Source organism: Osmia lignaria, chromosome 7 (genome assembly GCF_051020975.1).
Source record: "Osmia lignaria lignaria isolate PbOS001 chromosome 7, iyOsmLign1, whole genome shotgun sequence".
Lineage (NCBI taxonomy): Eukaryota > Metazoa > Arthropoda > Insecta > Hymenoptera > Megachilidae > Osmia > Osmia lignaria.
In genome coordinates this window covers 2,308,079-2,335,624 of record NC_135038.1, presented here as the reverse complement: position 1 = coordinate 2,335,624, position 27,546 = coordinate 2,308,079, and the positions used below count along the sequence as shown (strand labels likewise).

Sequence of the window (27,546 nt, the reverse complement as noted above, 5' to 3'; positions counted from 1 at the left end):
ATTAGCAGCCCTCCTGATGTACATGCACTATACTGCAGTTCACAAGAGACCATACTGAACTCGCGCCGCTCACTAGGTCTAGAGAGATTTTTAATGACGTGTGTTTTTCCCCTCTACAGCTTGCTTCTTATTATACTTTGCGACCATATAAATGCGGGCAGAAATATATGACATACGATAATTGATAACCGGTGATGATATTATAAAGTTTCACGATACAATGAAATTCCTATTATTTGTTGCAAGAAAAAATGATGTGAACGCAAAGTAAGAAGCAAGCTGTAAAGGGGAATCACACGCACTATTAAAAATCTCCCTAGACCACAGTAGGTCACTAGCTGCGCGAGTTAAGTGCGGTCACTCGTGAACTGCAGTATAGTTAATTCGCAATGGGTTTGTTGATTCCCGTTGAATATTATTTACTTGAAATTATCAAATGGGTGATTTATCATAGGTTGTCGACGTCCGAGTTAGGATCTTCTTGGTAGAGGAAAAGTTTTTAATTTTGCGCCGCCTCCGAAAACTTTGAAATGTATTTGGTATCCTATTTAACGATTAAGTAGATATTATTAATAGTTATGGAATATTGGTATAAATGAAATAGAAATTATTTGACACTTTTTAGTGCATTTCGAAGTCGGATTTGTTTTTTGTTAAAAATTATTTTATTCCCAGAATACAGTGTACTCGTAATCTAAGTTTAACTGAAGATTTTTGCAAATATCTCGGAAACTAAGGCAGAGCAGCGGTAACATGTAAAATTGTTCAGAATGATGACCTTGACAACATATTTCAAGGTTACGAAAATGGGTGAGGAGGGCAAACTTCTAAATAATTACCAAATGTTTATTTACTTGAAAGAATCGGTCCTTTTCGGACTACGTAGTAAAATTCTATGAAAAGTGATAGTGACCGTGTAGTTGAGTGAGTTCAATGATTCCGTCTAGAAATCAGCTGTTCTTCGTAACGTGTTCCCTACTCGAATGTTCAGGATCTGCACAATGACCCAGTGACAGCAAACCATTTTCATTGCAGCTGGGTCATTTACAGACGAATGGGTAAGTTTCATTTCCATTCAATCCTTTTTTTTATTATTTGCAAATTTATTTTGATTTCCAAAACATGTATTCGTTTTTCTCATTTTTTTTTCAAAAGTGACTACCAGATAATTTTTTAAACTTCTATCGTACAACAAATAAAAGGGATAAAATTTCAAATGTCCCCGGTCGCCGATCAAGATGAAATTTTGAGGGGAGGAGGGGGGGGGGGGGGGGGGGGCAAATATAAGGTGGTATCTTCGGCTTTCTATTAATTTCGGTACAATACATAGAACTTTTCCTATACAGACGTAACTAACACAACCGTCTTCGCTGTAGTAGTAGCTGTCATCGTCAAGTGTCGAACAGCGGTTGATGCAGCGGGTATTCCAACCTGACTATCCAGAAGGTGTTCTATTCAAAACTTTGGAGATACGACGACTGTTGCAGTGTTGCCGGCCGCCGAAAATTTATTTAGCCTAACTTAACCTAACAATTTTTGTTGTGTTGGTTGGTCGGTTAGCTTGATCATCGTACTACAAGGAAAGGAAAAAGTTACAAAAAGTTTTAAAAAAATGGATTTTACATGGGACACCCTATAGAAACGGAAGCCGATATCGCTATGGTGTCAACGGCTGTTCGACACTTGACAATGACGGTTGCTACAGCGAAGATGGCTGTGTTAGTTACGTCTGTATAGGCAAAAGTCTATGTATTGTACCGGAAGTTTTTAATTAATATTTCGGAAACTAATAGGAGGCCGAAGATACTACTTTATATTTAGGGTCCACTACCTGCTCCCAACCAACCCTCCAAATTTCATGTCATTCCGCGACCAGGGATATTCGGAACTACAGCCAATAAAAGTGTTGGATCAATTCGATTTATTCATTCTACATGAACAAAAATTCATTACTTTATTCGTTGTTCATGAGCAATCAATAATTCGATTCTATTATTCTTTTCTTTTTTTTATTCATTATTCGATACAACTTCTACCCAACGAATCCTAGTATATCTACGTGGTGCCGATGCACTTGATCACGACCACGATTTGAACGCAGAGCATACCCAACACTCTCGTGGTTCGGCCCGCGCTAAAGGCGCGCTCTAATTGACCAGTGTTTTTCGTTAATAACTCGAAAACTAACCCTTAATCAACATTTTGGCAAAGAAAAAAGTTGTTTAGGATGACCTCAGCAATCATTTCGAGATATATCGAGATAACTCTTGGGATGCCCTGTATGTATATCTGTCTAACAGCAAAGGCAGGAGCTAGAAAGACAGACAGTAAGAACATTATGCTATGGTGCATTATGTTCTTGTCTAAATTATCTCTTTTAATACGTTCGTGTCCACTTATGTAGATCTACCTATATCAAAGAGGCAGCGATTTTTAACAAGTCATAAAAGCGCTAAAACGTAAAAGAACATGAACTGCTAGAGTTTATTCAATATTCACAAATAACCACGTTCTAAAAACAAGTAAAAAATATAATTTGAAATAATTTTTGTTCAACACTGTTAGAATTATATTTTATAAAGATCTTTCGTTGGTCATAAGGTTCAAAATAAATCAATTTATATACCACTGCCCTTCAAGAGTGAATAAATCGAACTAACTTCAATAACCATTTATGCAATTGATCAACTCGGAAACTGTTTAATAACATTTTTAAAGTTTTAAATTTAGAACGTTAAGGTGATTAGAACGATGAACGTCTGTTGAAATAACTCGGTTTTGGAAAACAAGTGAAATTTCTTTGAAAGAAAAAAGACCCTCATTTAGAATATTTTATGTCAGTCTACATTGCATTTATATCTTCCACGAAAGGATTTAAATATGCGGTACGAAAATGCGGTGTTGCTATCACGAATTATATTTATGACTATCTTCATTATTGAATTATTACTTTGTTATTACTTTTCAGCACAAATCTGTTGACGCATAATGCCATGTAACACGTTGCATCTTTAACCATTCATATTAAGAATCGTTTTCAATCAATAACGATAACTAATTATAATAATAGTTGAACATTTATCGAAGCTACGAATCAATTCATTAACATATAAAGAGATTGTTCAGCAGCCAAATCTATGCCCAGCGCCTGACCACTAATAACTCCGTCGTTAATACGCATTTATACCTGGCCGCATTTATACCTGGCCGCATTTATACCTGGCCGCATTTATACCTGGGATTCCCGCATGAGAAAAGCCCCCACAGATATTGATAAAACGCGGCCGAACATTGAGATAGCAAAACACTGATAAGGAAACTCCGTTTTTGGAGAAATTGTAACTCATCATCAGTTTCTCTCACAATCTACAAAGTATTAATTTGCCTCTAGCAATAAAATAGCAATACCGGTAGATGATTGAACATTGAACGCGTCTTTACTTTTGCAGAAACCATGCAGTGAACTACAGTTAAAAGTTTCGCATTAACGCTGAAATTATCTTAAATAATATTAATATACTGACAAACATCTGACACGACTATACCTTCATCTAACAAGGGAAGTTCGGTAACTCGAAAATTCCAATTTTTTTAAAACTTTGCAGGTTTGTAGAGGACTTCAAGAGAAGTATAGTGCGATTTTTGTTTTTGGCCCAATTTCAGTTCTTCAGGGTGAAAACACCCCCTGAAGGTAGATAAGTGTTTCCATATTTATTTGTATATCTTTAAAACTATCGTAGATATAAAAAAATGGTTATAATAAACTGTGACTCGTTATCACGTGAGTGCATTCTATACAAGGGCTGTAATATTGTCGAATCGTTGGGCGCCAGCCACTCGCTGTGGCAATTAAAAAGGAAGAGAGAAAATCGAGGTGCTGGACTGGATTTTGTGGACGCTGTGGTTCAACCCGCTTTTCGTGACCAAAATTAAAAAGTCTCTAAATCGACTTTTGACCAAATATAATAAATATAATTAATAAAACTAAGATACAACTAAACAAGTGCAAAAATATAATTGTTTTTAATTTTTTTATTCTAATTCGGTATTATCTAAATATCTAAATATACATAAAATTGATTCGTCTGTTTCTTGATCTGAATCCTCTTCGCTAGTTATTTCTTGTAATAAATTAGATCAAATACTTATTAATACTACAAATTAAAATTATGCTCTAACCAGTTTAATTACATAGAATATTAAGAATAATTATAATAAATGGAAACTACACACTACACTATATTACACTTTGATATATAAACAAAAAACTAAAAAATACGTTTAATATGCATAACTATAATAAAATTATACTAAATTTACACTTTTTATTACTGATGTTTCGTCTAGCACGTTGACTAAAAGACTACGGTGATGAAGCTGAAATATGTCTCCAAATGATTATTATCTCGTGTTTATAAGAATTAATACTAACAAGAGATAAGAGTCTCGCAAAGAAAACGTTTCGTATTACTCTAGACAGGTCACTTCGGCCTGAGCGATACGTATGTTGCCGCGGTGGCCGCAACGTTAGAATATCTAGAGTGTTCATTTATTGAAATTCGTATAAATTTAAAAGTTGAGGAAGGTTGAACCTAAAATTTATAATAATTCTTTAAAGAAATGTTTAAGCTTTCTTATAAAACAAATCTGGTAGCTAGCACTTTTAAGCATTTTTTTAAAACCATCCGCAAAGTTTCAATTGTTGTAAACATTGCACTATTTATACATAAGTTAAAGAACACTTCCGACGCAATTGAATAATCAAAATAGAGCTACTAATATGCATAAAGTTGTTCTTAAAAACTATTATTTGATGATCTATAATGAATACTTACAAAAATTAGTTTCACTTCGAATTTCAGAATTTTGACTTCAGCATGTTGTACACGGATATACAATCGTCCAAAATGAAAATTATTTTGGATTTCATAGTTTTAAAGTGTTCTTACTTTGTAGGTAAAAGAATTTTTGCAAAACACTAAACTTGAAAAATTGAATTTTGGCCACGAAAAACCGGTTCCTGGACCACTGTGGGGTGGCAGCTTCGTTGTGTGTCCTTCCGTCGCCTCCATCGGCCCGGTACCGGCGGATGGGAAGAGAGGGACAAGGTGAAGAAAGGGGTCTGATTGCGCGGGAGTGAGGGATGGGAGAGCGCAGCGATTATAATGCGGGGGGGGGGGGGGGGGGCACACAGTTTTTAATGCTTTATAAAAAGAGGCAATTAAATTGATAAAAATTCTTTGTTTAAATAAAAAGATTCCCCCCACCACTGTTATTTTGAAAAATTTTGAATTCTCTGTCACATCGAAAAATACGTAGAACCTTATTACTAGGTCTGTTATCTGCTTCGCTGTTAACACAATAATGAGCGCAACTCGTATTTAGTAAGAGCTACTCTGCCTTGATGAATAACCTATGCCGCTCAGCATATTTTCGGTAATTATTGAGATTATCAACATCTCACCGATTTTGATGAAATTTAAATATGTTGTAAAACTCGGCATTTGAACAACTTTTTCCTATACATATAACCGCTGCTCGGCCTTAGTTTCCGAGATATTTTCGAAAAACTGCTGCTACTACTACAATGAATTCTACGTATACCTATGCATGTACGGCGGCGAATGCGTCACCATCGGAACTCCGCTTATGGGCACAGACTCCTTGTGCCATGACCTGTATGCGTGCACTCACACAATCAATGGAAAGCATGCACGTATACGCCATGCGTGAGAGAGACACTCGATTTCGTAGATTTCGTTTTTCGTCTCGATAATTGCAGAAATGAAATTATCGCGGGTACAGCACCCACGGGTAGACTTCACCACAGGGTGGTCTGGTCCGTTTGAACGCTAATAAACACCATACGTTGAGAAAAATGGTATTTTCGACAGTGTAAGATTGAGACAGACGCTGTTGTAAGCAAACAACATGACTACCGAATGCTGCATTTTAGCAAATATTGGACGATTTAATGGTGTTTTTACCCATAGCACACCAGACCACCCTTCCTTGAACTAGCACAATATCACTGAAATTCGATTTTTCACAATTTATCACTTCTGGAAGACGTAAAACGAAATTTACGATTTGCACGCATCAGACGTAAAATAAACGTAAGAATAATTCATTGATTCTCCGTCAGAGGCATTGATGGTATATTTGACCACGTTATCATCGGGGTCGATAAAAACACAAATCGGTCGATAAATGTAAATTCTAATTTGACACCACAAACAGCTACGCGAATATAGCCAGAAGTATGGCATAGTTGCCGCAACGTATTAAGACTTCTGTCACGCTGTTGCCACATCTGTTACAATTGCAACAGACTCGAGCCGATTTTGATTCCTGCCAGACATAGAAAAGAATAGGGCGCTCGAGAGAGAAAGAGGTTCGAGAATGAAACAATACATGTACTAATGTGTGCAACCATCAAACTTTTTTATTCATATTTATAATCATGTTTTTTTATCAATTAAATTACAGATAGAATACTTGAAATGGTATGCCAGAAAAATGAATTATAAAACTTGCACCATATGCAGTGAAAATTCGATAAATGTACATAACTATTGCCGGTCCACTTCGCAACTGTTATGGAATAGGAGAATCATTTTTCGAATTTGATTGCCTAGTCAGTAAACACTGATTAGAAAGAGTCAATAGCTAAAGACGAAAGAGGGACTGAAACCAGGATTTATTGCCTTCATTTAAATGTCCCGTATCAATGTGACCATACTAATGCACAGAATAAAGTTTTTTATTTTGTACTTTTTGTTAATAAAAATTTCACTATCATGTGGAGAAGATTTCTCTGATTAAAATGAAGCTAAACACAATATACATCGATCAACATTTAATAGCATAATATTGGGTTAAATGTTGTGCTTGTGAGTCTTTCTCTCTTTGTTTATCCTTCTTGCGCTATCCTTTTCTATGTTCCGAAACATCAAAGAACGACGGATTCGTGGTGCTGGTAGGGGTAGAATGAATGAAATAATACACATAACGTAAGTACGCGACCATAAGGCATATAGGAATGAAAACTACCTGACATAATAATTTCAAGAAGGGAATAAGAAATAAAGAAATGAATAATGAATTTTAACATAATTCTGTCACACAGACTGGGACACCCTGTATATGCAGGTACAATTATATTCAAATTCATTATTATATTTCAGATGAAAAAAATTTCAATAACACGTGGCTGGAGTGGCTGTCATGGTAATCGACGATGTAGACGTCGCGGAGAAAGAAGAGGCATTGTTTATATTTATTGATTATATTTCAATCGATAAATATTGTATATTATAGATCAATTTACATGTCTTTATTTTTCATTCCTTTCCTGAAATTATTAATGGCATATAGTTTTTATTCCTACAAGTTTTATAGTCGCGTACGTTATGTGTATTACAGAGTCTCATCGAATCTGTCGTAGCGTGTGACTATATTTACGCCGATCGGCCCTACGTTGTTTGATTCATGATACTCCTTCTCTTTCTCTCGCGCTGTCGTTTTCTATGTCCGCCAGGAATCAAAATCTCGCTCGGCTCGAGCAAATTCATTTTGCTAGATGATCACAGATACGGCAACACCGCGATAGAACTCTCAAATGATGTGATTTGGCAACTATGCCACCTCACTTTCGTTTCTTATTCTGCATAATGACGTTAGATGTCACTCCGTCAAATGTCGAATTTCTCAATTATGTGTTTTCATGATTGCCCGATTCTTTCCAATGGCGCTTACATCGATTCGGAGGAGGCCTCGAAGGAGTCTGTGCCCTTATCTACTGTTTTCACAAACACATCGCGGCGGTCGAAAAGCCATAGATATAACAAGTGACCTTTGAAACACGGTATTGACGGTTTATATTTCTTTAATCTATGGATACATATTACCTCCGAAAAAGCTTGAAATCTAAAAGCATCGGCACCCTTTCCCCATAAATTATAACCTAACCTAACTTAATTATCCTATTTACATATTTACACAGTTATGCATCCTCCATCAATAGAATAATTAGGTAAGGTTAGGTTAGGTTATATTTTATGGTCCCCCGTGATGGGGCGCTATGCGCCAAGGGTGGTTGGGTCCCGGTGTTGTTCGTTAGAGGTCCCGGGGCCCTTCCTTACGCCCAGTGCGGGTCACCGTGGGGGTTTTAGCCTGTAAAAATCCGGCACTACCCTCGGCCCCTCCCCAAGGGGGCTGGGGGCGTCTTTGGAAGATTTCCCCCGCGAAAAAAAAAAAGGTTATATTTTATGGGGTAGGTGTGACGCCCCGCCCACGCCTTTAAGAATCCAATTCCTGCTATTCGTCCCGAAAAATTTGTTCTACCGACTAAGTATGGTTTCGAAACCATCATTTGTTTTAAAACATTTACCCGTTATATCTATGACTTTTCGGCCGCCGCAATGTGTTTGTGAAAACAGTAGATAAGCGGCGGTCCGTTGCTGACGCATACGCCGCCGTAGTTGCATAGGTATACGTAGAATTCATTGTGGTAGTAGCAGCAGTTTCTCGAAAATATCTGGAAAACTAAGGCCGAGCGGCGATTATATGTATAGGAAAGAGTTGTTCAAAATGCTGAGTTTTACAACATATTTAAATTTTATCAAAATCGGTGAGGTGTAACCTAATCTCAATAGAATAAGTAATCAAATTTGTAATCAAATTTAGGAACTTTCTTGCGCGTGAATTTTTAGAGCGAAGCTCTCCTTGGCGCGTTAGGCAGTAAGATCGGTTCGAAGGAACGTTACGATTCCCCTACAGGGGAATTTCGGTCCCCTCTCCTCTGATTCTCTCATCCAGCGAAAATTCGCGTCGATCGTGCGTACAAGAACGTTCGCGACAAAAGACGATCTCGTCCTCGCGTACGGCAGAGCGGCGTTTTTTTTTTCATTTTCAATTGTACCATAAAATTACTAAAAAAAACAATTCTAATTTATTTAACTGTAAATTTACGCATTATGACTTGAGCCTCGCTCTTGTCGGCCGTCCCGCGACGGCCACGTTTTTTTATCAATGCTTTTTCATTGAAGATCAATTTTTTTGTGATTATTCCACCATGGTTGGTCCGATTTTTGATTTCAATAGCCTATAACCATCACATTGTGGTTATGGTGCGCTGTGCCAAATTTGATCAAGATTGGATAAGCCGTCTAAGAGGAGTCTCTGGAAAACGAAATACATTTTTCGAAAGAGATTAAGCTTCGCTCGCTGCGCTCAATAAATGCAAATATGTATGCTAAATTTGTCGAACAAAGTGGTATTTAAATAATTTTAACCGATACGTGTACTGTACGCGTCTGCTAAGTTGAGACTCCTAAGGAATTGGGTCTGATTGGTCGGAGCTAGATGGGCCAGGCTAAGACATGCACACTTATACAGTTGACCCACACGCATTTTCGCTATTCACTTCCTAGGTTACAACTACTAGTAGAAATGAAGTGTGTCACGTGACAGAGAAAGAGAACGGTATACGCGTCGACAGAGAAAAAGAACAGTAGTCGCCGCCTCGAGTCTCAACTTAGTAGACGCATACAGTACTTTGCACGCCCATCGTTGCACTTTGAACGATGCGTTATCACTTACCACGTATGTGTACGAGCGCACATATATAATATGTGTTTATTATAACTATTTTTGTACATCTACGATAATTTTAAAGATATACAGGGAAATATGGAAACGCCTATCTACCTTCAGGGGATGTTTTCACCCTGAAAAACTGAAATTGGGCCAAAAACAAAAATTGTACTATACTTCTCTTGAGGTCCCTTACAAATTTGCAAAATTAAAAAAAAATCGGATTTTTCGAGTTACCGAACTTCCCTTGTAAGCCAGAGCTCGGAATTAATTGCTCTTTTCGTCCAGTTTTCAGAGGCCCCGCCCCTTTCCACCCACCGCTAGCCGTACCCCAGGCGAGGGCCTTAGTCCCCGAGGCACCTCAGGTACTATGCGTTGCTATTAAGTTGCCGAGCACCTACAAACTGAACGACAGAGGGGCAAGGATCTGTGCCGTTCGCTCCACCTAATCCCTTTCAGGAACCCGTAACTTGAGAAGTCAACGGTAACATTGCATAGGCGTAACATTTCCATATTTGCAGGGGGAACATTTAACTATATAAACTTGCGATTTTTTCTGGATATTAATGGATTTTTTATAATACTTGTTCTTGACAACAGTTGTTATTATGCAAAATTTATGAAAATTACATAATGGGAAGTGTAAAAACTCTCCTATTTTCTTAATAATGTAAACCCCGAATCTACATCTACGTCAATGCGTCCGAATCGTCGCTCACTATCGCTTCATCTCATGTTTCAATGTCTGTCCTTAGCAACGTTCGTCACGTGATAGATTTGTGGATGTAAGGGCCTCGGTCAATAAACATAATACGTGTGACTGGAGGCAGGTCAACGAATTTGATTGGACGGCAACTTAGCAGCAACGCATAGTACCTGCCATATGAACTTTTCAGAGCGCATTGGAGCCACACTCGTATCGATAGGTTTCCACATTATGCATGGGGTACGATTCATACGGCACGCGCCTAAGGTGCATCGAGGACCTCGCACAGGGCAGGGCGAGCGGCGGGAGGAAAGGGGCGTAGCCTCCGAAAACTAGCCGAAAAGAGCAGTTAATTCCGAGGTCTGATATAAACAAAGGGAGTAAAAGCGACAACCGTTCAGTAGTGTTTTCGAACTGCCTAGTATTTGTGAAGCTACGGCCTTTACTCTAGAAGTTGTTTTTATACACGAAAAAGAAACTGTTGCTGCTTTGTTGGTAAACGCACAGCGGTGCATTAGCTTACCGTCAATAAAACATTTTTTAGCTCAAGCAATTTTCAAAAAGATAAAAGATTCTACTGTCGAATAATACATATTATTTTCATTAATAACCCGTGTTTCTATCTGCCATTTCCATTTACGATCTGTAATTTGTAATCATTAGCGTAATTGAGTAGAAGTCAAGGTGAGGACAGCCCACAAAACACGGATTGTTCCCCACTGTCAGAAATGATGGAAATAAGTGTAAAATCATTCTTCAGCTCATAATATCTCGTCACAGTAGAAATAAGCGTTTAGGTCAAAATATAATGTACAATTAATTAGAATTAAGCCACACTAGATACTTGACAGTGTTGGTTCCCATCTAATTACATCCCATCCCATCCCATTCTAAAAAATTAATCTCCCTCTTGTTTAAATACTTCGCAATTTAGTATTTTGGTGAACTTGTAGAAAAGCTACTCTCCTTCCGATTTCGATGATTTTGAAATACGTTGTAAAATTCGTCATTTTGAGCAACTTTTTTCTTCTAAGCTATACGTCGGATTCGATTAGTTTGCAAGATATTCGCGAAAAACTATGAGTACTACTACATTGAATTTCACCTGTACGTATACGTCCATGGCTGTGTGCATCGACAAGCAACCGACGTTTCTCTACTGTTTCTGTGAATAGCACCTCATCGCCCGGCTACCGTCCATAGAATGGGTGAGCTTAAAATTAAAGTTAACTAATTTTAATAATGTTGACATTGAACTTGCGTGGCCAGCCGCATAAAGGCGGCCGGAATATTAATATAACCTAACCTAACCTTACCTAAACATATAAGTAACGGAAAACAACATATTTCAGCAACATTAGTATTAATCATTATGCACCATCAGATTGTCTGCCGTTCGTACTAATGTTGGCGGTATTTTATTTTTTCTGTTATTTATACGTCTAAGTTACTTATACTATTTATACGGTTAAGTTAGGTTATATTAAAGTTGCACTTCATCTTAAGGGACCAACAATTTTTGGTTAAAAAATATCAAATCTTATAATTTTCGATATGAAACATTCGACAATGCAAGTTAAAAGTTTAGGAAACCAGTGGTTTAAAAAATACAATTACGTAAAAATGTACGTATTCAACATATTTATACAGGTTGTTATGACACCATATTGCTTCTACTCATATAAATGTTTTGGTTAGGTTAGGCCTACATCAAATTTTCCGGTCGCCGCGAGGTGGCCGGTCACGTTAATACCGAATAATTTTTATACATATATTTTTAAATAACCAATTAGAGTATGGGTAGAAATAATATGGCGTCGTACTAATCTGTCCAATTCCACTAAATACGTATATTTTTACACAACTGTATTTTTTAAACTATTGGTTTCCTGAACTTTTCATTTATATTTTTGGATATTTCAGATTGAAAACTACAAGATTTGATATTTTTGAACCACTAATTTATGGTCCCCCAAAACGAAGTTCTACCTATATTAATATTCCGGCCGCTTAAAGGCGAGTCAAATGTTATAATTTGATTTTTCAGTTCTCCCGTTGTGTGAATAGGAGCCGGACCACATGGTGCTGCTTACAAAAACGGTAGGTAAGCGAACTGGTGCACAGGCGGCCACGAGCGCATATGTATAGGCACAATTCGTTGTAGTAGTAATAATATTCTTTCGCGAATATCTCGCAAACTAATCGAATCCGACATATAGCTTAGGTAGAGGAAGAAGGTTGCTCAAAATGTCGAATTTTACAATATATTTAAAAATCATCGAAATCGAAGGAGGAGTAGCTTATCTACAAGTTCACTAGTCATTTTTAAGCTTTTATTCTACTAAAGGTTTACAAAAATAAATAAACTTACAAAATAATTAGAAATAAAAAGTACATAAAATTGTCCCTCCGGGATTCGAACACGATCTTCTGCATGCTGCTTCTGCGTTCAGGTTGCTTGGGACTCGCGGCAGTGCACACGGACACGAGGGTCAGATATGCTTGTGCGTGGACACCATGGAAGTAGGAGAAGCGAGAAAAATTCGTCTCACGTCCCACGATTCTGACACCACTGGTTAAAGGACAATTTAGACAAGAACACGATGGAACACAGTACAGTGTCCTTCTTGTTTCTCTTTCTGTCTCATAATGTTAAACAGATAAATGAGACTATTTCTGCAGCCATGGTAGAAAGACTTTTACCCGCGTATTCCTATTGCAGCTTCAGCAAATTAATCTAAGCTCTACAGTGAGCAGCGTTGCCATAGGGAGGGAATTTTGGTGAAACAACAAGAAGTAGTACTATAGTACATCAAACTTGTATACATGGATACTTGTATACATGGTATACACAAAACATTTCTCGGTAAGACGTTACTTTATCCCCCCCATGTCATACGTCATTCTACTCATTTTGACGTGATGAATACGAATATAATTGTCGTTTTTGGCAAAAGTTACAAGTTTCCGAGACATTCGCAAAAAACTTTCTTACTAATGCATAGAACTTTACCCAAGGGTGTGAGCATAAATAGCCTTTCGTATTACAAATAGACAAGTTGTTGGAGATCCCAACATATGTTTCATTCGAGTGCCCATTTGACCATCTTCAGTGTGTCTTTAACTATCACTTTACCTTACGTAACTTTCAAAAAAAAAAATGAAATGTAGATCCATTTGAAGATGGGACCCATTTAAACAAACCTAAGCGGTACCTTTTGTTTGTATATAGTGGTGTAACTTCCACTTTCAACTATGCTTGTGACTGTGTCACAGATGCACACGCATGAGTAAAATTCTACGTATCAGCAAGACAGATTTTTATGAATATCTCAGAAATTTGTAATATACGCCAAAAGCGATAATTATATTCGTATTCAGCACATCAAAATGAGTAGAATGACGTATAATAGGTGCTAAAAGCTTGGGGGGGGGGGGGGGGGGGTAAAGTAAAGTTTAGCCCATTACCCCTTCGTGAAAGAAAGTATTCATTATATAACTTTATACAACACATAAGCAATCAATTATTTAACTTTGAAAGACAAGATGATTCACTCGCTATGGTACATGAACGAAGCAAGTGATATCGTCTGCCTTTCATAATTCGTTCTCGTAGGCCCATCGCGCGATGATGCCTTGCGACACCCATCAATAATCGCAGTAGTATAGACAGTTACGCCCGTGACAAATCTTACTGTACTCATTATCAGACGTCTACATGGACGATCTACCTGAGCGTATCTAGTCTAATGTATGTTGATGGCACTTACTTTGTGTAGTATAGCGAATGAATCACCCTATAGAAACATGCTGTAAGAATTGCATACCTTTCTCGTGCCTTTTGCGTAGGAATTAAATTAAGAACTTGCACAGCTAACAATGCTTGTTTAGCTAAACTATCCATAGATGCTCTAGCTGTTTGAAATTCATGGTACTTCTTATTTTTAAATAAAGCTTCATGAGACGTAGATCGTGGTTTAATTTGCACAGATGCACTTTTTACAGATTCTGGACTTGAATGTCGCATGGAATTTGTTGGAGAACTTACTACTAAATTATTCATTGATCGTCTATGACTTAACTTTTGCTTTAAATATGCAGAAAAACTTGGAGAGATGAATCCAGAAGATAAAAATTCACCTAAAATAAAAAAAATATTTTGCACTTATGTAGAACCATTTGAAATTTATTTACAACAGTATAAATTTAAATAACACATAAGTGATTCAAAATAACGTTTTGAAAGAATAAAAATCATATTTTTTATGGTAATACAATCATTCAGGAAGTATGTAATGAATTTAGTTCTTTTTTCAACAATATCTCATACCAGCAAAAATGAAAAAGGTTATTAGATTAACAAAAATGTTATATTTAAATAATTCTGAAGTAAAAGCTTGATAAAATCTTGGTCAATAATATAAAAGATAAAATATTGTATATACATAATGTTCTGTAATATTTACTATATGAAGAAGATGATGATTCTACATGAGAAAATTACTTGAAAATACAGAATAAAATTCTTTTGTACTGTTTTTAAATACAAATATCGTTATTTTGTAAATAGATGTTTGGTCATTTTAGTACATACTTAAAATGTTATCATACGCAAATTTGAAGACCAAATTGTGGACAAAATTTAAAATTTATTTTCCAGTGTAAATACTGTATTTAATACTATATGTAAATAATGGGCCAATACACACTGAATAAAGCACAAGCGGTTTTCATAGAGCTCATGGACCCTCACAAAAGCTGAATGATACTGTAATTCACCTGGATGAATTAATTCACCTAGCTACTGACAGGGCGGTGGTACGTGTTTCGTTTCCGTCTTCGACAATTTCCTTATTTGGAGCTAGATGCATACATCCAGCATAGTCAATCTTCTAAACTATTCTTGAATTGATGGTCAAGAGTATGTGATTTTCTGGTCTGACTGCCACGGACCTTCTAGACGAGCGCGCATAGTACAGGGTAATTCGTTTGCTGCATGACACAAAAGAACCTAGTACCTCAGGCCCATTTTTTTTCATATGTATACACCCACATAGTCATCTTGGCTACTTATGTTAGATGCAGCATACATGTATCCGCGGCTGTTCGGGTGTATACGTGTGGAAGGAAAACGGGCCTAAAACGGCGGCACTTTCTTTGTGTCGCGTAGCAAACGAATCACCCTGTACATTTGATTAAAGAGTACAGTTAACCCGGTTGTTGCGTACGCGCTTCTATTCGATTGGATAGATGAACTTCGAACACCGTCTTAACTTTGTGCGAATTGTTATTTATTTTCAAGTGGACAGTATGGTTGTTGATGGAATGACAACGAAACTTGTTACAAAACTTCGATTTATTTGACTTACAATCTTGCTAGTCGAAAACGATCTGTCTGTTCCACTGTCGTACCGTTCTATTTATTTGTACGCTGAGGCGTTTACAAAAAGAATCGTGAACGCCGATTCGCTGTTGAGGGAAAGGAGGGGGTAGTGTCGAAAATTAGTGGGGTTGAAACTATTTCCTGTAAGTATGTATTTTCGTCCCTTCCAACGGTCATCCGACGTTACCGCTCGTACCCTCGAATGACCCACGCAGGGGTATGAGGGGTCCTATTAATGACCGTAGCAAGTAATAAAATCAAGGAGCACCTCGACTACTGATGAACATCTGGGTAACAAAAATTATGAGTCGGCTTCGAAAACTTGGTATAATGCGTTGATAGATAATAAACTAAAATTTGGTAAGTAACGTTTCCTTGGACAGGTATTGCTGCTACGGCAACTTGTGGTACAAAGGGTTCTTTACGCGACACCAGTTGTTTTTTGTTCTTTAGCCTTTTATACATAGGACCTGCCACGTGTTTATAAGCGTCTGAATGCCAAAAAGAAGTTCTTATCTGAGCTCATAATTTCGGATCTAATTGTAAGCAAATGCAACATCCAGGCTTCTGGACAACGTCGCCTGTCGTCACCTTTGGAGGTCCTAAGCGTGGGATCGTCCTTCGAGGGTTAGAGGACATTTTTGGGGACAACGCCACAGCATTCGAGTGTATGGCAGCGTGCGAGCTGCACGCACCGGAAGATTCAAGCGTTTGGTTCGTTCCTTCAATAAATTCCTAAACGTTTCATTTGCGTTTGTGCGTAATTTTCTGCACTCTGTGAAACTGTTGTTTGCCCATTCTTACATAATATCTTCTATCTTTCCACGCTATGTCTACACGTATATAAACTGTCACGTTGTGATCTGTGTGACTAGCCAGCTATTATAACATTTACTTGGTGCAAAAACTATCTATGTATGAAACAATTTTTAATGAACCTCACTTTTGTGAAAATTATGTCGAACGAAATACATGTATATGTACACATATTCAAAATAGAATAAAATGTTAAATAAATATGAAACAAATATGTATGTGTATATACGATATAGCGAAATGTATTTGATATGTTATCAATCTTGATGTAATATTTTATATTTTGCCATTTTTATGTTAACATCTTCATTATTGTCTTATACAGAGTGTCCCAGAACTCATTTTCACCCAGTGACGGGGTGGTAGCTGGGGTGATTCTGAACAACTTTTTCCTTTGCGAAAAACTTGTTTGTAGCTTCGTTTTTGAATTATTAAGGAAAAATACTGACCAATCGAGCGCGTATAGCGCGCGGGCTCAGGGACGGCAGCGTCGGCTACGAAAGCGGGGCTTGACGTAGGTCGCAAACGAACGGTTCGGCACTCCGCTGGCACAGCAAAATAAAAAACATGAACTGGTTGAACATTTTTAGTTGTTGTTCAAAATGATTATGGCATCTAATCTCTTGTCGCCTGTCAAAATGTAAAAAAGAAAATTCTAAACATTCTAAACAACAAATAAAAATGTTTGAAATAGAATAATTAATAAAAATTTGAAAACCATTTAAATGAAATTTACCCATTCGTTCCTAAATTAACCTGCTACGATGAAAGCAGGTAATTCCCACTGGGTCACTGTCGATCATGAACATTCGAGGAGGGAACACATTACGAAGAACAGCTGATCTCCAGACGAGATCATTGAACTCATTCAACCACACGGTCACTATCACATTTCACAGAATTTTCTTTCAGGTAAATAAACATTTTGGGTAAACTGTACTTTACCGGACCCAAAATTTTGGACCTTTTCATTTTAAATCTATAGTTTTTGATGTGTAGAATCCAAAAATGCAAGTGTTAACTTTAGGAATCCAATGGTTAAAAAGTTATAAGCGTGTAAAGTTTGATATTTTTAGCGCATTTGCTACGTTACTGCGACGCCATATTGGCTTCTTGTCCAATGAACGGTGTCGCTAGCTGCGGGCAGCAGGTGCCGACCACTTTAGCGGGTTTAGACAAATCGTAAATTTGATACTGTCCGAGTTAGTTAGGTTTATATTTATCTTAAAGAGTGAGGATACAGCCCATGCATTTGCTTATTGCTTCTACTGTATCAATTTTATGAGTAATTTAAATACAGCTAGTGATAGAACCCATACCCAAAAAAATTGAGTGTCCCCTAAAGTAAAGTTTAACCTGTATAAATATAAATCTAACTAACTTAGACAGTATCACAGTTTGACTAAACCCGCAAAAGTGGTCGGCATTGACATGCGTCTGCCCGCAGCTAGCGACACCGTTCATTGGACAAGAAGCCAATATGGCGTCGCAGTAACGTAGCAAATGCGCTAAAAATATCAAACTTTACACGCTTATAACTTTTTAACCATTGGATTCCTAAAGTTAACACTTGCATTTTTGGATTCTACACATCAAAAACTATAGATTTAAAAAGAAAAGGTCCAAAATTTTGGGTCCGGTAAAGTACAGTTTACCCAAAATGTTTATTTACCTGAAAGAAAATTCTATGAAATGTGATAGTGACCGTGTGGTTGAATGAGTTCAATGATCTCGTCTGGAGATCAGCTGTTCTTCGTAATGTGTTCCCTCCTCGAATGTTCATGATCGACAGTGACCCAGTGGGAATTACCTGCTTTCATCGTAGCAGGTTAATTTAGGAACGAATGGGTAAGTTTCATTTAAATGGTTTTCAAATTTTTATTAATTATTCCATTTCAAACATTTTTATTTGTTGTTTAGAATGTTTAGAATTTTCTTTGTTACATTATGACAGGCGACAAAATTCGTATTCATTTTAAACAACAACTAAAAATGTTCAACCAGTTCAATTTTTTTATTGTGCAATGCTAACGGGGTGCCAAGCCGTTCGTTCGCGATCTACGTCAAGCCCCGCTTTCGTAACCGACGCTGCCGTCCCTGAGCCCGCGCGCTATACGCGCTCGGATTGATCAGTGTTTTTCCTTATTAATTCAAAAACGAAGTTTCAAACAACTTTTTAGCAAAGGGAAAAGTTGTTCAGAATCACCCCAGCTACCACCCCTTCACGGGACCAACGCGAGTTCTGGGACACCCTGTATATGGTGACCATTCGCACAGGCCTGGGTTTTTCCTGGCGGTCAATTGACACGGGCGTTGGCCACGGCGCACAGTGCTCCGGTTTGACGTAAGGTTTGACATTGCCTCATAACTTTTAATTCGTAAAAGGTATGGATGCAAAACTTAGACTGGACACTGTAGTAATGTCAGATTAAGGGGGTAGACACGGCACGTGACCTCTCCGTTTCGGGACGTTGGTATTACAGCAGCTTTTTCGTTGGGCCTGGCGGATCCACTTGCGTGTTCTGTTACGAACTTGAAAGGTTTAATTCTCAGCTGGCGTGCGCGCAACACGATGCAACGGAACGTGCAACCTGAGAATTATTTTTAGAAAAAGTTATTAAGTTTTTTAAATATATGTTTTTTAATTAATAAAAGTATAAAAGGATACGTCATGCAATTGGAACGGGTTATATCTTGAATTTGGTAAGAGATAGGAAAAAGTTGTTTATGTAAATGTTCAATGGTATGATAATGTCTATTTTTCTGTGATTTCATTTTTCTCGTGAATGCATCGATGCACTCAAAAAATGTAAATCCACTTTTTATTTAAATGGAATTGCATTTTTTTTACTTGTGTAAACTCCTTGAAACATTCTGCATAAAAAAGTACTATGGTACTACAATTAGAACTAATAAATGTAGGGGCCTCGCGTCTATGCAGTAATAGCTGAATACAGTAAAAGCTGGATACAGTAAAAGCTGGATATATGCAACGAAAGATGGGCTGGATATATGCATCATTGCTATCCCCTCCACTTGGGGGGATCCCCCTAAGCGAACCGAGACGCTCGACGAGGAAGCCGTATAATATCCGAATCGGTGTGACTAATGCTAATTCAACGATAAAACTTTTGGTAATTATTGAGATTAGGTTACACTTCACCGATTTTGATGAAATTTAAATATGTTGTAAAATTAGACATTTTGAACAACTTTTTCGTATACATATAACTGCCGCTCGGCCTTAGTTTTCGAGATATTTTCGAAAAACTGTTGAAACTAACACATTGAATTCTGGCCATCCGTGTGTGTCCGTGACAATGTACGCATTAGTATGGGATCGCCGCTTTTCTACTGTTTTTGCAGGCAGTAGCACGGCAACCGACATTAATATATATACAGGGTGTTCGACAACAGGTGGGCAATATTTTAAAGGGTGATTCTAGGGATCAAAATAAGACGAAAATCAAGAATAACGAAATAGCGTTTACGGCTTTGTTTTCCAGTTACTAACGTTTAAAAATTCGAGTAAAAAGCGCCAGAAACCTGCAATCCGCTCAGCACCGACGACCGAACGTCAGCTGAGCAGGGGTCGGTACAGTCATAACCAAGAATCGTTGAATAGTAGAAACTTACTTCGTGCTATTCTCCTAATTTTTTTTTTCTTTTTTTTTTCTTTATTTATCTCGGAGGAGGGGAAATGCTATTACGCACACCGAAACAAAATCCGGTAGTGTGGGACTTTCCGTTTTCGATGTACCCACTAAACCCCTTCTCCTGCACCACACAATCACCAAGTTTAAACATAAAAAATTTAACATTAAAATCACATTAACTAATAATCACTATTAACACTAAAACAATGTACATACACCCACTAATATCCCTCCCCCTGTACCACACAATCACTAAGTTTAAAAATAAAAAATTTGACATTAAAATTACATTAACTAAAAATCACTAATAACACTAAAACACATCACATCAAATGTTTAACATGTCCACCGTTTTGTTCAACACATACCCGCATGCGTTTTTCGAAATTAAGTCTCATCCGATGGAAATCGCCTAAAACGTTTTGAATTATTCCCGATACAAACAATATCCGTTGTTTTAATTCCTCACTGTTCGTTATCGGTGTTGAATACACTAAATTCTTCAGGTGTCCCCATAGAAAAAAATCTAAGGGATTGAAGTCGGGTGAACGCGCAGACCAAGCGACGGGTCCCCCTCGGCCAATCCACCTGTTTGGGAAACGTTCATTCAGGTGATTTTTCACAGCCCCCGCCCAATGTGGTGATGCACCATCTTGTATAAACCACATATCCTGTACAATGTTTAATGGCACTTCTTCTAAACATGATTGCAATGTGTCCTCCACGAATTCCAAATAATTCTGTCCTGTCAACCGATGAGGCAGCACAACTGGACCAATAATGTGGTCATCGACAATTCCGGCCCAAACATTAACTGAAAATTGTCGCTGTGAATTTGCGAGTACAATTACGTGTGGATTTTCGGTGGCCCACATATGATCGTTGTGACAATTTTGCACACCGTGTTTGGTGAACGTTGCCTCATCGCTGAACAATATTTTGGTACAGAAGTGTCGGTCAGCAGTAATTTTTTGCAACATCCATGTTGCAAATGTAAATCTTCTTTCCTAGTCTCCTGCTTCTAATGCTTGGACCCGTTGAAAATGGTACAGATGCATCTGTTGCTCCTTTAAAATTCTCCACACTGTATTGTGGCTGACACCTTCTACTGCAGCAATGTCCCTCGTGCTGGTGGATGGATCCTCTTCTACGTGCTGCATAATTTTCTCCTATAGGTCCGGATCCCGTTGATCATGTCCGCCAGATTTTGTTCGGTAGAACGAACCTGCAGTTCTTAATCGTTGATGAATCCTCGTAAATGTTTTCGAATTTGGTATCTTCCGTTGTGGGAATAATCGTTGATAAATCCTTCGAGCTTCGCAAGCCTTACCATCCGCTCGACCGTAGCACGTATGAATGTCTGCACATTCTTCATTAGTGTATTCTATTATGGATTACAATAATCAGACACTTCAGAGACACTTCACAGACACTTCACAGACACTTCACAGACACTTCCTTGCAACGTATGTAAGGACTGTCAATTCGAATCTGCTGCTTTCGCATAGTGTTAGGGTATACGTTAAATTTCTGCGTGGAGGGGTAAAAATACGAAAAGCATTTCATTGGTTAAAATATTTGGGTAGGTAGTAATTATAAAAGAGTCTAAGTGAGTGAGAGAGTTACTTCAGGTAAAGGATAAATTTTGGTGCGCTGGAACGAAACAATAAATGACCCTGATATTATTGCAGGTACGTGGAGCCGAGTTGAGCGCCGACTATCATAAAATAATAGGTATTCTGGGATTGTCGTAATTTACTTAATCCGTCTGACGTCTCGTGTTCGAAATTTTCATTTTTATGGTGGGTACGGTCATTTCTTAAAATAATTTGTTTCTTTTATCTCGAAAACGTAAGAAAGTGGATTTTAATTATAAAGTTTGTAAATACTGCTAGGTACTATTTTCGGACTTGAAGAATCAGCTTCCTTCAGAGCTATCAAACGTTTAAAAATATAAAACATAATGGCTAGAATGGATAATAAATTGGAAAAATAGTCGCTTAACTGTGTTAAGGAATTTTCTTATGTGAAGATAAAAAATAGGAAGAAAAAGCCGTATGCTGCAATACCAAGATAAAGTACCGAGTACGTTTTCGAGATAAACAAAAACACAAAGTATTTTAATATTTTTTAGTATACTTGTGGAAATTCCCGATACCAGCTTATGAATAATAATTGGGTTCACACGAAAGAAATGACCATACCCACCATAAATATGAAAATTTCGAACACGAGACGTCAGACGGATTAAGTAAATTAGGAAAAACCCAGAATACCTATTATTTTATGATAATCGGCGTTCACCTCGACTCCACGTAGCTCGAATAATATCAGGATCATTTATTGTTTCGTTCCAGCTCACCAAAATTTGTCCTTTACCTACGGCGACCAGGGTTATGACTCGGATATGATGTCGCCTATTTTTTTCGAAGAGTGGAAACTAATTTTCAGTCCGGAATAGCCGCACCATAAATATGGTTTAAAATTTCTAACACGAGACGTCAAACGGATTAAGTAAATTAGGAAAAACCTAGAATAGTTATTATTTTATGATAGCCGGCGTTCACCTCGACTCCACGTAGCTCTAATAATATCAGGGTCATTTATTGTTTCGTTCCAGCTCACCAAAATTTGTCCTTTACCTGAAGTAACAATCTCACTCATTTAGACTCTTTTATAATTGCTACCTACCCAAATATTTTACCGGTCACCTGACTCCAATCCTTTGGACTTTGTTCTATGGGACACCTGAAAAGTTTAGTGTACTCAACAACGGTAACAAACGGCGAGGAATTGAAACAACAAATATTCAAAACGTTTCAGACGATTTTCATCGCATGAGACTCAATTTCGGGAAACGCATTCGCGTATGTATTGAACAAAACGATGGACATATTGAACATTTAATGTAACATTGTGTTGGTGATTGTTATTTAAAGTAAATTCAATGTGATGATAAAAAAAAGAAAAATAGAAGAATAGCACGTGGTAAGTTTCTACTATTCAACGATTCTTGGTTATGACTGTACCGACCCCTGCTCAGCTGACGTTCGGTCGTCGGTGCTGAGCGGATTGCAGGTTTCTGGCGCTTTTTACTCGAATTTTTAAACGTTAATAACTGGAAAACAAAGCCGTAAACGCTACTTCGTTATTCTTGATTTTCGTCTTATTTTGATCCCTAGAATCACACCTTAAAATATTGCCCACCTGTTGTCGAACACCCTGTATATATATTGATGTCGGTCGCCGTGCTGCTGCCTGCAAAAACAGTAGAAAAGCGGCGATCCCATACTAATGCGTACGTTGTCACGGACACACACGGATGGCCAGAATTCAATGTGTTAGTTTCAACAGTTTTTCGAAAATATCTCGAAAACTAAGGCCGAGCGGCGGTTATATGTATAGGAAAATGTTGTTCAAAATGTTGAGTTTTACAATATATTTAAATTTCATCAAAATCGGTGAGGTGTAACCTAATCTCAATAATTACCAAACTTTTTTAGTTTTAACTTTTTCTTAATAAAACTTTTACTAACGCATTTGTGAGATTTTTCTGATTAAAATGATACTAAACACGATATAGTTTGAATTATATTCATTTATTTATTTATTTATTCTGAATATGCTTCTGAACTAATGACTGCAAATTAGGTGCTTTATGATGTTAGGAACAGCCCGTGATTCCCATGAAACCGGACAGCTTCTTCCTATTGAAAATTAAAATAATTTACAATCTAACAGTAACAACAGAATGATAATAGAATAAATAAACAATAATAATAGAATAAATAACATAAAATTGACACCTCGATTACATATGTATAAGGCAGGCCGTACACCAAAGATGCATCAAACACGCAAACGGTGTGTACGGACGCAGAATCGACACCTCGACTGGATATATGCAACATTAAATGCCCAGAATCGACACCTCGGCTGGATATATGAAACATTAAATGTCCAGAATCGACACCTCGGCTGGATATATGCAACGTTTGAAAACAAAACCGACACCGGGACTGGTTTGCATTTCCAACCCTCCTTTGCTTTTCGCCAACTTTTAACATCAATTTTAGTAAGTAATTATAATTGAAACTATATCGTGTTTGGTATCATTTTAATCAGAAAAATCTCACAAATGCGTTAGCAAAAGTTTCATTAAGAAAAAGTTAAAAATAAAGAAGTTTTATCGTTCAATTAGTATTAGTCACACCGATATTACAGTCGGATCATATTACACGGTTTTCTCGTCGAGCGGCTCGGTTCGCTTAGGGCAGGCCTGTCCATGTAGGGGAATCCACTCCTAGAACACATGTTTTGGGTCCCCTTCCAACGCTACTCCTTTAAGTAAGATGGGACGGTTCCGACTACCGTCTCTCCGTCTTTCCTAGCGGCGGTACTGTCTGCTCGGAGAGATGGTAGTCGGAATCGTCCCACCTTACTTGAAGGAGCAGCGGTGGAAGAGGACCCAAAACATGTGTTCCAGGAGTAAATTCCCCTACTTGGACAGGCCTGGCTTAGGGGGATCCCCCCAAGTGGAGGGGATAGCGATGTTGCATATATCCAGCCAAACTTTTGTTGCATATATCCAGCTTTTACTGTATCTGCAACGTCTGGTTCCCAATCTTTGTTGCATATATTCAGCTTTTACTGGATAGACGGGAGGTCTCTCCATTTATTAATTCTAATAGTACCATAGTATTGTTTTATGCAGAATGATTCAAGGAGTTGACACAAGTAAAAAAAAAATGCAATTCCATTTAAATAAAAAGTGGATTTACATTTTTTGAGTGCATCGATGCATTCACGAAAAAAATGAAATCACAGAAAAATAGACATTATCACACCATTGAATATTTACATAAACAACTTTTCCTATCTCTTACCAAATTCAAGATATAACCCGTCCTAATTGCATGACGTATCCTGTATACTTTTTGTTGGATTATTTACAATGCGTCAGCTAGAAAGCAAAAATAAATTTCGTATATTTGAGAAACATTGCGTGCTTCAATGTTTTGTTTATGGACCAGATGTCAACGGATCCATAGGCCTAGGACTGTTTATACCTGAGAGCCTGGGTAACAGACTGAATGCAGTCTTGGTCTTTCTAGAATCTTTAAGTGGGCAATAGACTGTTTGCTTTGTCCTTACAGGCTTTTTCGCCACTTCGTTTCAAAACGTTATAGTGAGAAGACGTTCTTCCAAGCCTTAAAATAAAATAATTTTTGTGTTGATATATATTGCATTTTTATTATTATAATTCCCATAATCTAATCCTTTTATTAATTAAAAAACATTTATTTAAAGAAGTTAATAACTTTTTCTAAAAATAATTCTCAGAATGCACGTTCCTTCGGTTCTTCACAGTAGGCATATATTTTTCAGCAGCGAGGGGTGCTACGGTGCGCTATATAAAATCCACGCGTTTGGTTAGTCAGAATTTATCGGAGCGGGACAATTCTATCATTTGGGTTGAAAGAAGGATAGCATGATCACCTTACATCTCATTCTAAACACGCGCCAATGTTTCGCTTTCGTCCTTCAGGCGTATCATCGCGATGCCTCTGGTGAGATGAGCGTTTGAATGTATTTTTGTAAAAATACTTGAGACGCTGTTGCCTCCCTAGATCGTGTTGCGCTAGCTGAGAATTAAACCTTTCAAGTCCGTACCAGACCACGCAAGTGGCTCCACCAGGCCCAATGAAAAAACTACTGTAATACCGACGTGCCGAATCGTAGGTGTCTGCCCCCTTAACGTTAAAAGATTCGAGTGAAAAGCGCCTAAAACCAACAATCTGCACAGTACCATTGGGAAGAAAAGGCAAATTGTGGCTTTCAAAGAGAGTAATTTTAATAATTGCGAAATCTCCCGTCGCCTTGGACGTTCTCATCATCTCATTAACGAATTTGTTAAGAAAGCGGATCAATATGACTCAAAAGTATCGTCAGGAATGCCGTCACTTTTAACTGAGCGTGTAAAGAGAATTCTTCGCAAAAAAGCTACGAACTCAACAAAGGGAACACGACGGTTACGTAATAAAATTGTACCAGAAGTTTCGCATATATCCGTTTGGCGTATTCTAAAAAAGTAGTTAAATCTTCATTATAAAAAAATGGTACAAGCTCCAGCAATGGCCAAGGAACACTACAGTATTCGAACGCGTTTTGTAGATGAGCACCAAATATGAACGCACCAATGGAAATCGGTATGGAAACATGTGCTGAATATCATTATTTTTTTTTATTTTTTTAAATTTAGGTCATCTTCTCAGATGAAAAGAAATTCAACCTGGATGGGCCAGACGGGGCCCATTGCTGGCACGATTTGCGGCGTGCACCATGTTATTTTTCTAAACGCAATTGTGGTGGCCGCTCAGTGATGGAATGGACCGGCTTTTCGACATACGGAAAGACAACTTTGGCGTTCATTGATACTCGTGTAAACTCGTTGGCGTATAAAAAAATATTTGCTGAATATTTATTTCCATACTTGCGCCGTTTTTCACCCGCTAAATTAAAATTTATGCACGATAATGCTACAGTTCACGTTTCTACAAGTACTGGGCAGCAGCTACAATGAAGGAAAATCAACACTCTCAGCTGGCTAGCGAGATCTTCTGATATTAATCCTATCGAAAACCTTTGGGGCCAACGGTTGACAATTTAATACTGTTGCCGAATTGAAAACTGCAATATTGAAAGCTTGGGGTCGCGTTACTCCGAATGAGCTACAAAATCTAGCTAAATCAATGATGACGAGAATGAATTTATTAATAAAAAATGGTGGAAAACCTATAAATTACTAAGGGCGTTTATTCTTTTAAGTTATAATATTTTTGTATCTTAACAAAATTTTGTTACAGTTAAAAATTGACAAAAATCAGATAAATGATTACTGTAGAAAAACGAGACATTATATTAAAATGAAATTTTACACAAATACTCCCTAGTAAATACTTAGACTGAATGCTGAAAATTTCAGCCGAATCGGTCAACCAACTCCAGAGTTATAATAAAAAATCGAAGTGGATCTATCTTTTTGTTACGCACTGTACGAACAACTGACAATTTCGTATTAGTTTTAGTGAGTACAGTGTGCATTATAACACTTGCTCCGAGATTTAAAAAAAAGTTTTATGCTAGGCAATGATTTGTCAGCACTTTATATCATACTGTAACAAAAAGGAATACAATAGTGTGGGAAGGGGGCGTTTCGTCTCAGGATTGTCTGCCAGACTCGTCAGTGGAGTTAACGACAGACAAACCCTATCCTAGCCGCCTATAACACCGCGTTTCGGAATTTCTATATATCCGAATCGCATGTCGAACGACCACCAACGAGAATAGTACCCCGATCCCGCAGCCACCTGGCGGTCACCGGTCGG

General features: G+C 37.6%; 1 protein-coding gene across 5 annotated transcripts in view; it reads right to left on the bottom strand.

Annotated features, from left to right (window-relative positions):
- Window positions 1-27,546, bottom strand: part of INPP5E (Inositol-3-phosphate synthase) — a 70,923-nt gene that overhangs the window by 22,493 nt on the left and 20,884 nt on the right. For all 5 annotated transcript variants that reach the window (XM_034336260.2, XM_034336257.2, XM_034336258.2 and 2 more), the window contains one exon: window positions 14,131-14,443. In XM_034336260.2, the coding sequence (XP_034192151.2) occupies window positions 14,131-14,443 (313 nt within the window). The remainder of the gene's footprint in view (window positions 1-14,130; window positions 14,444-27,546) is intronic.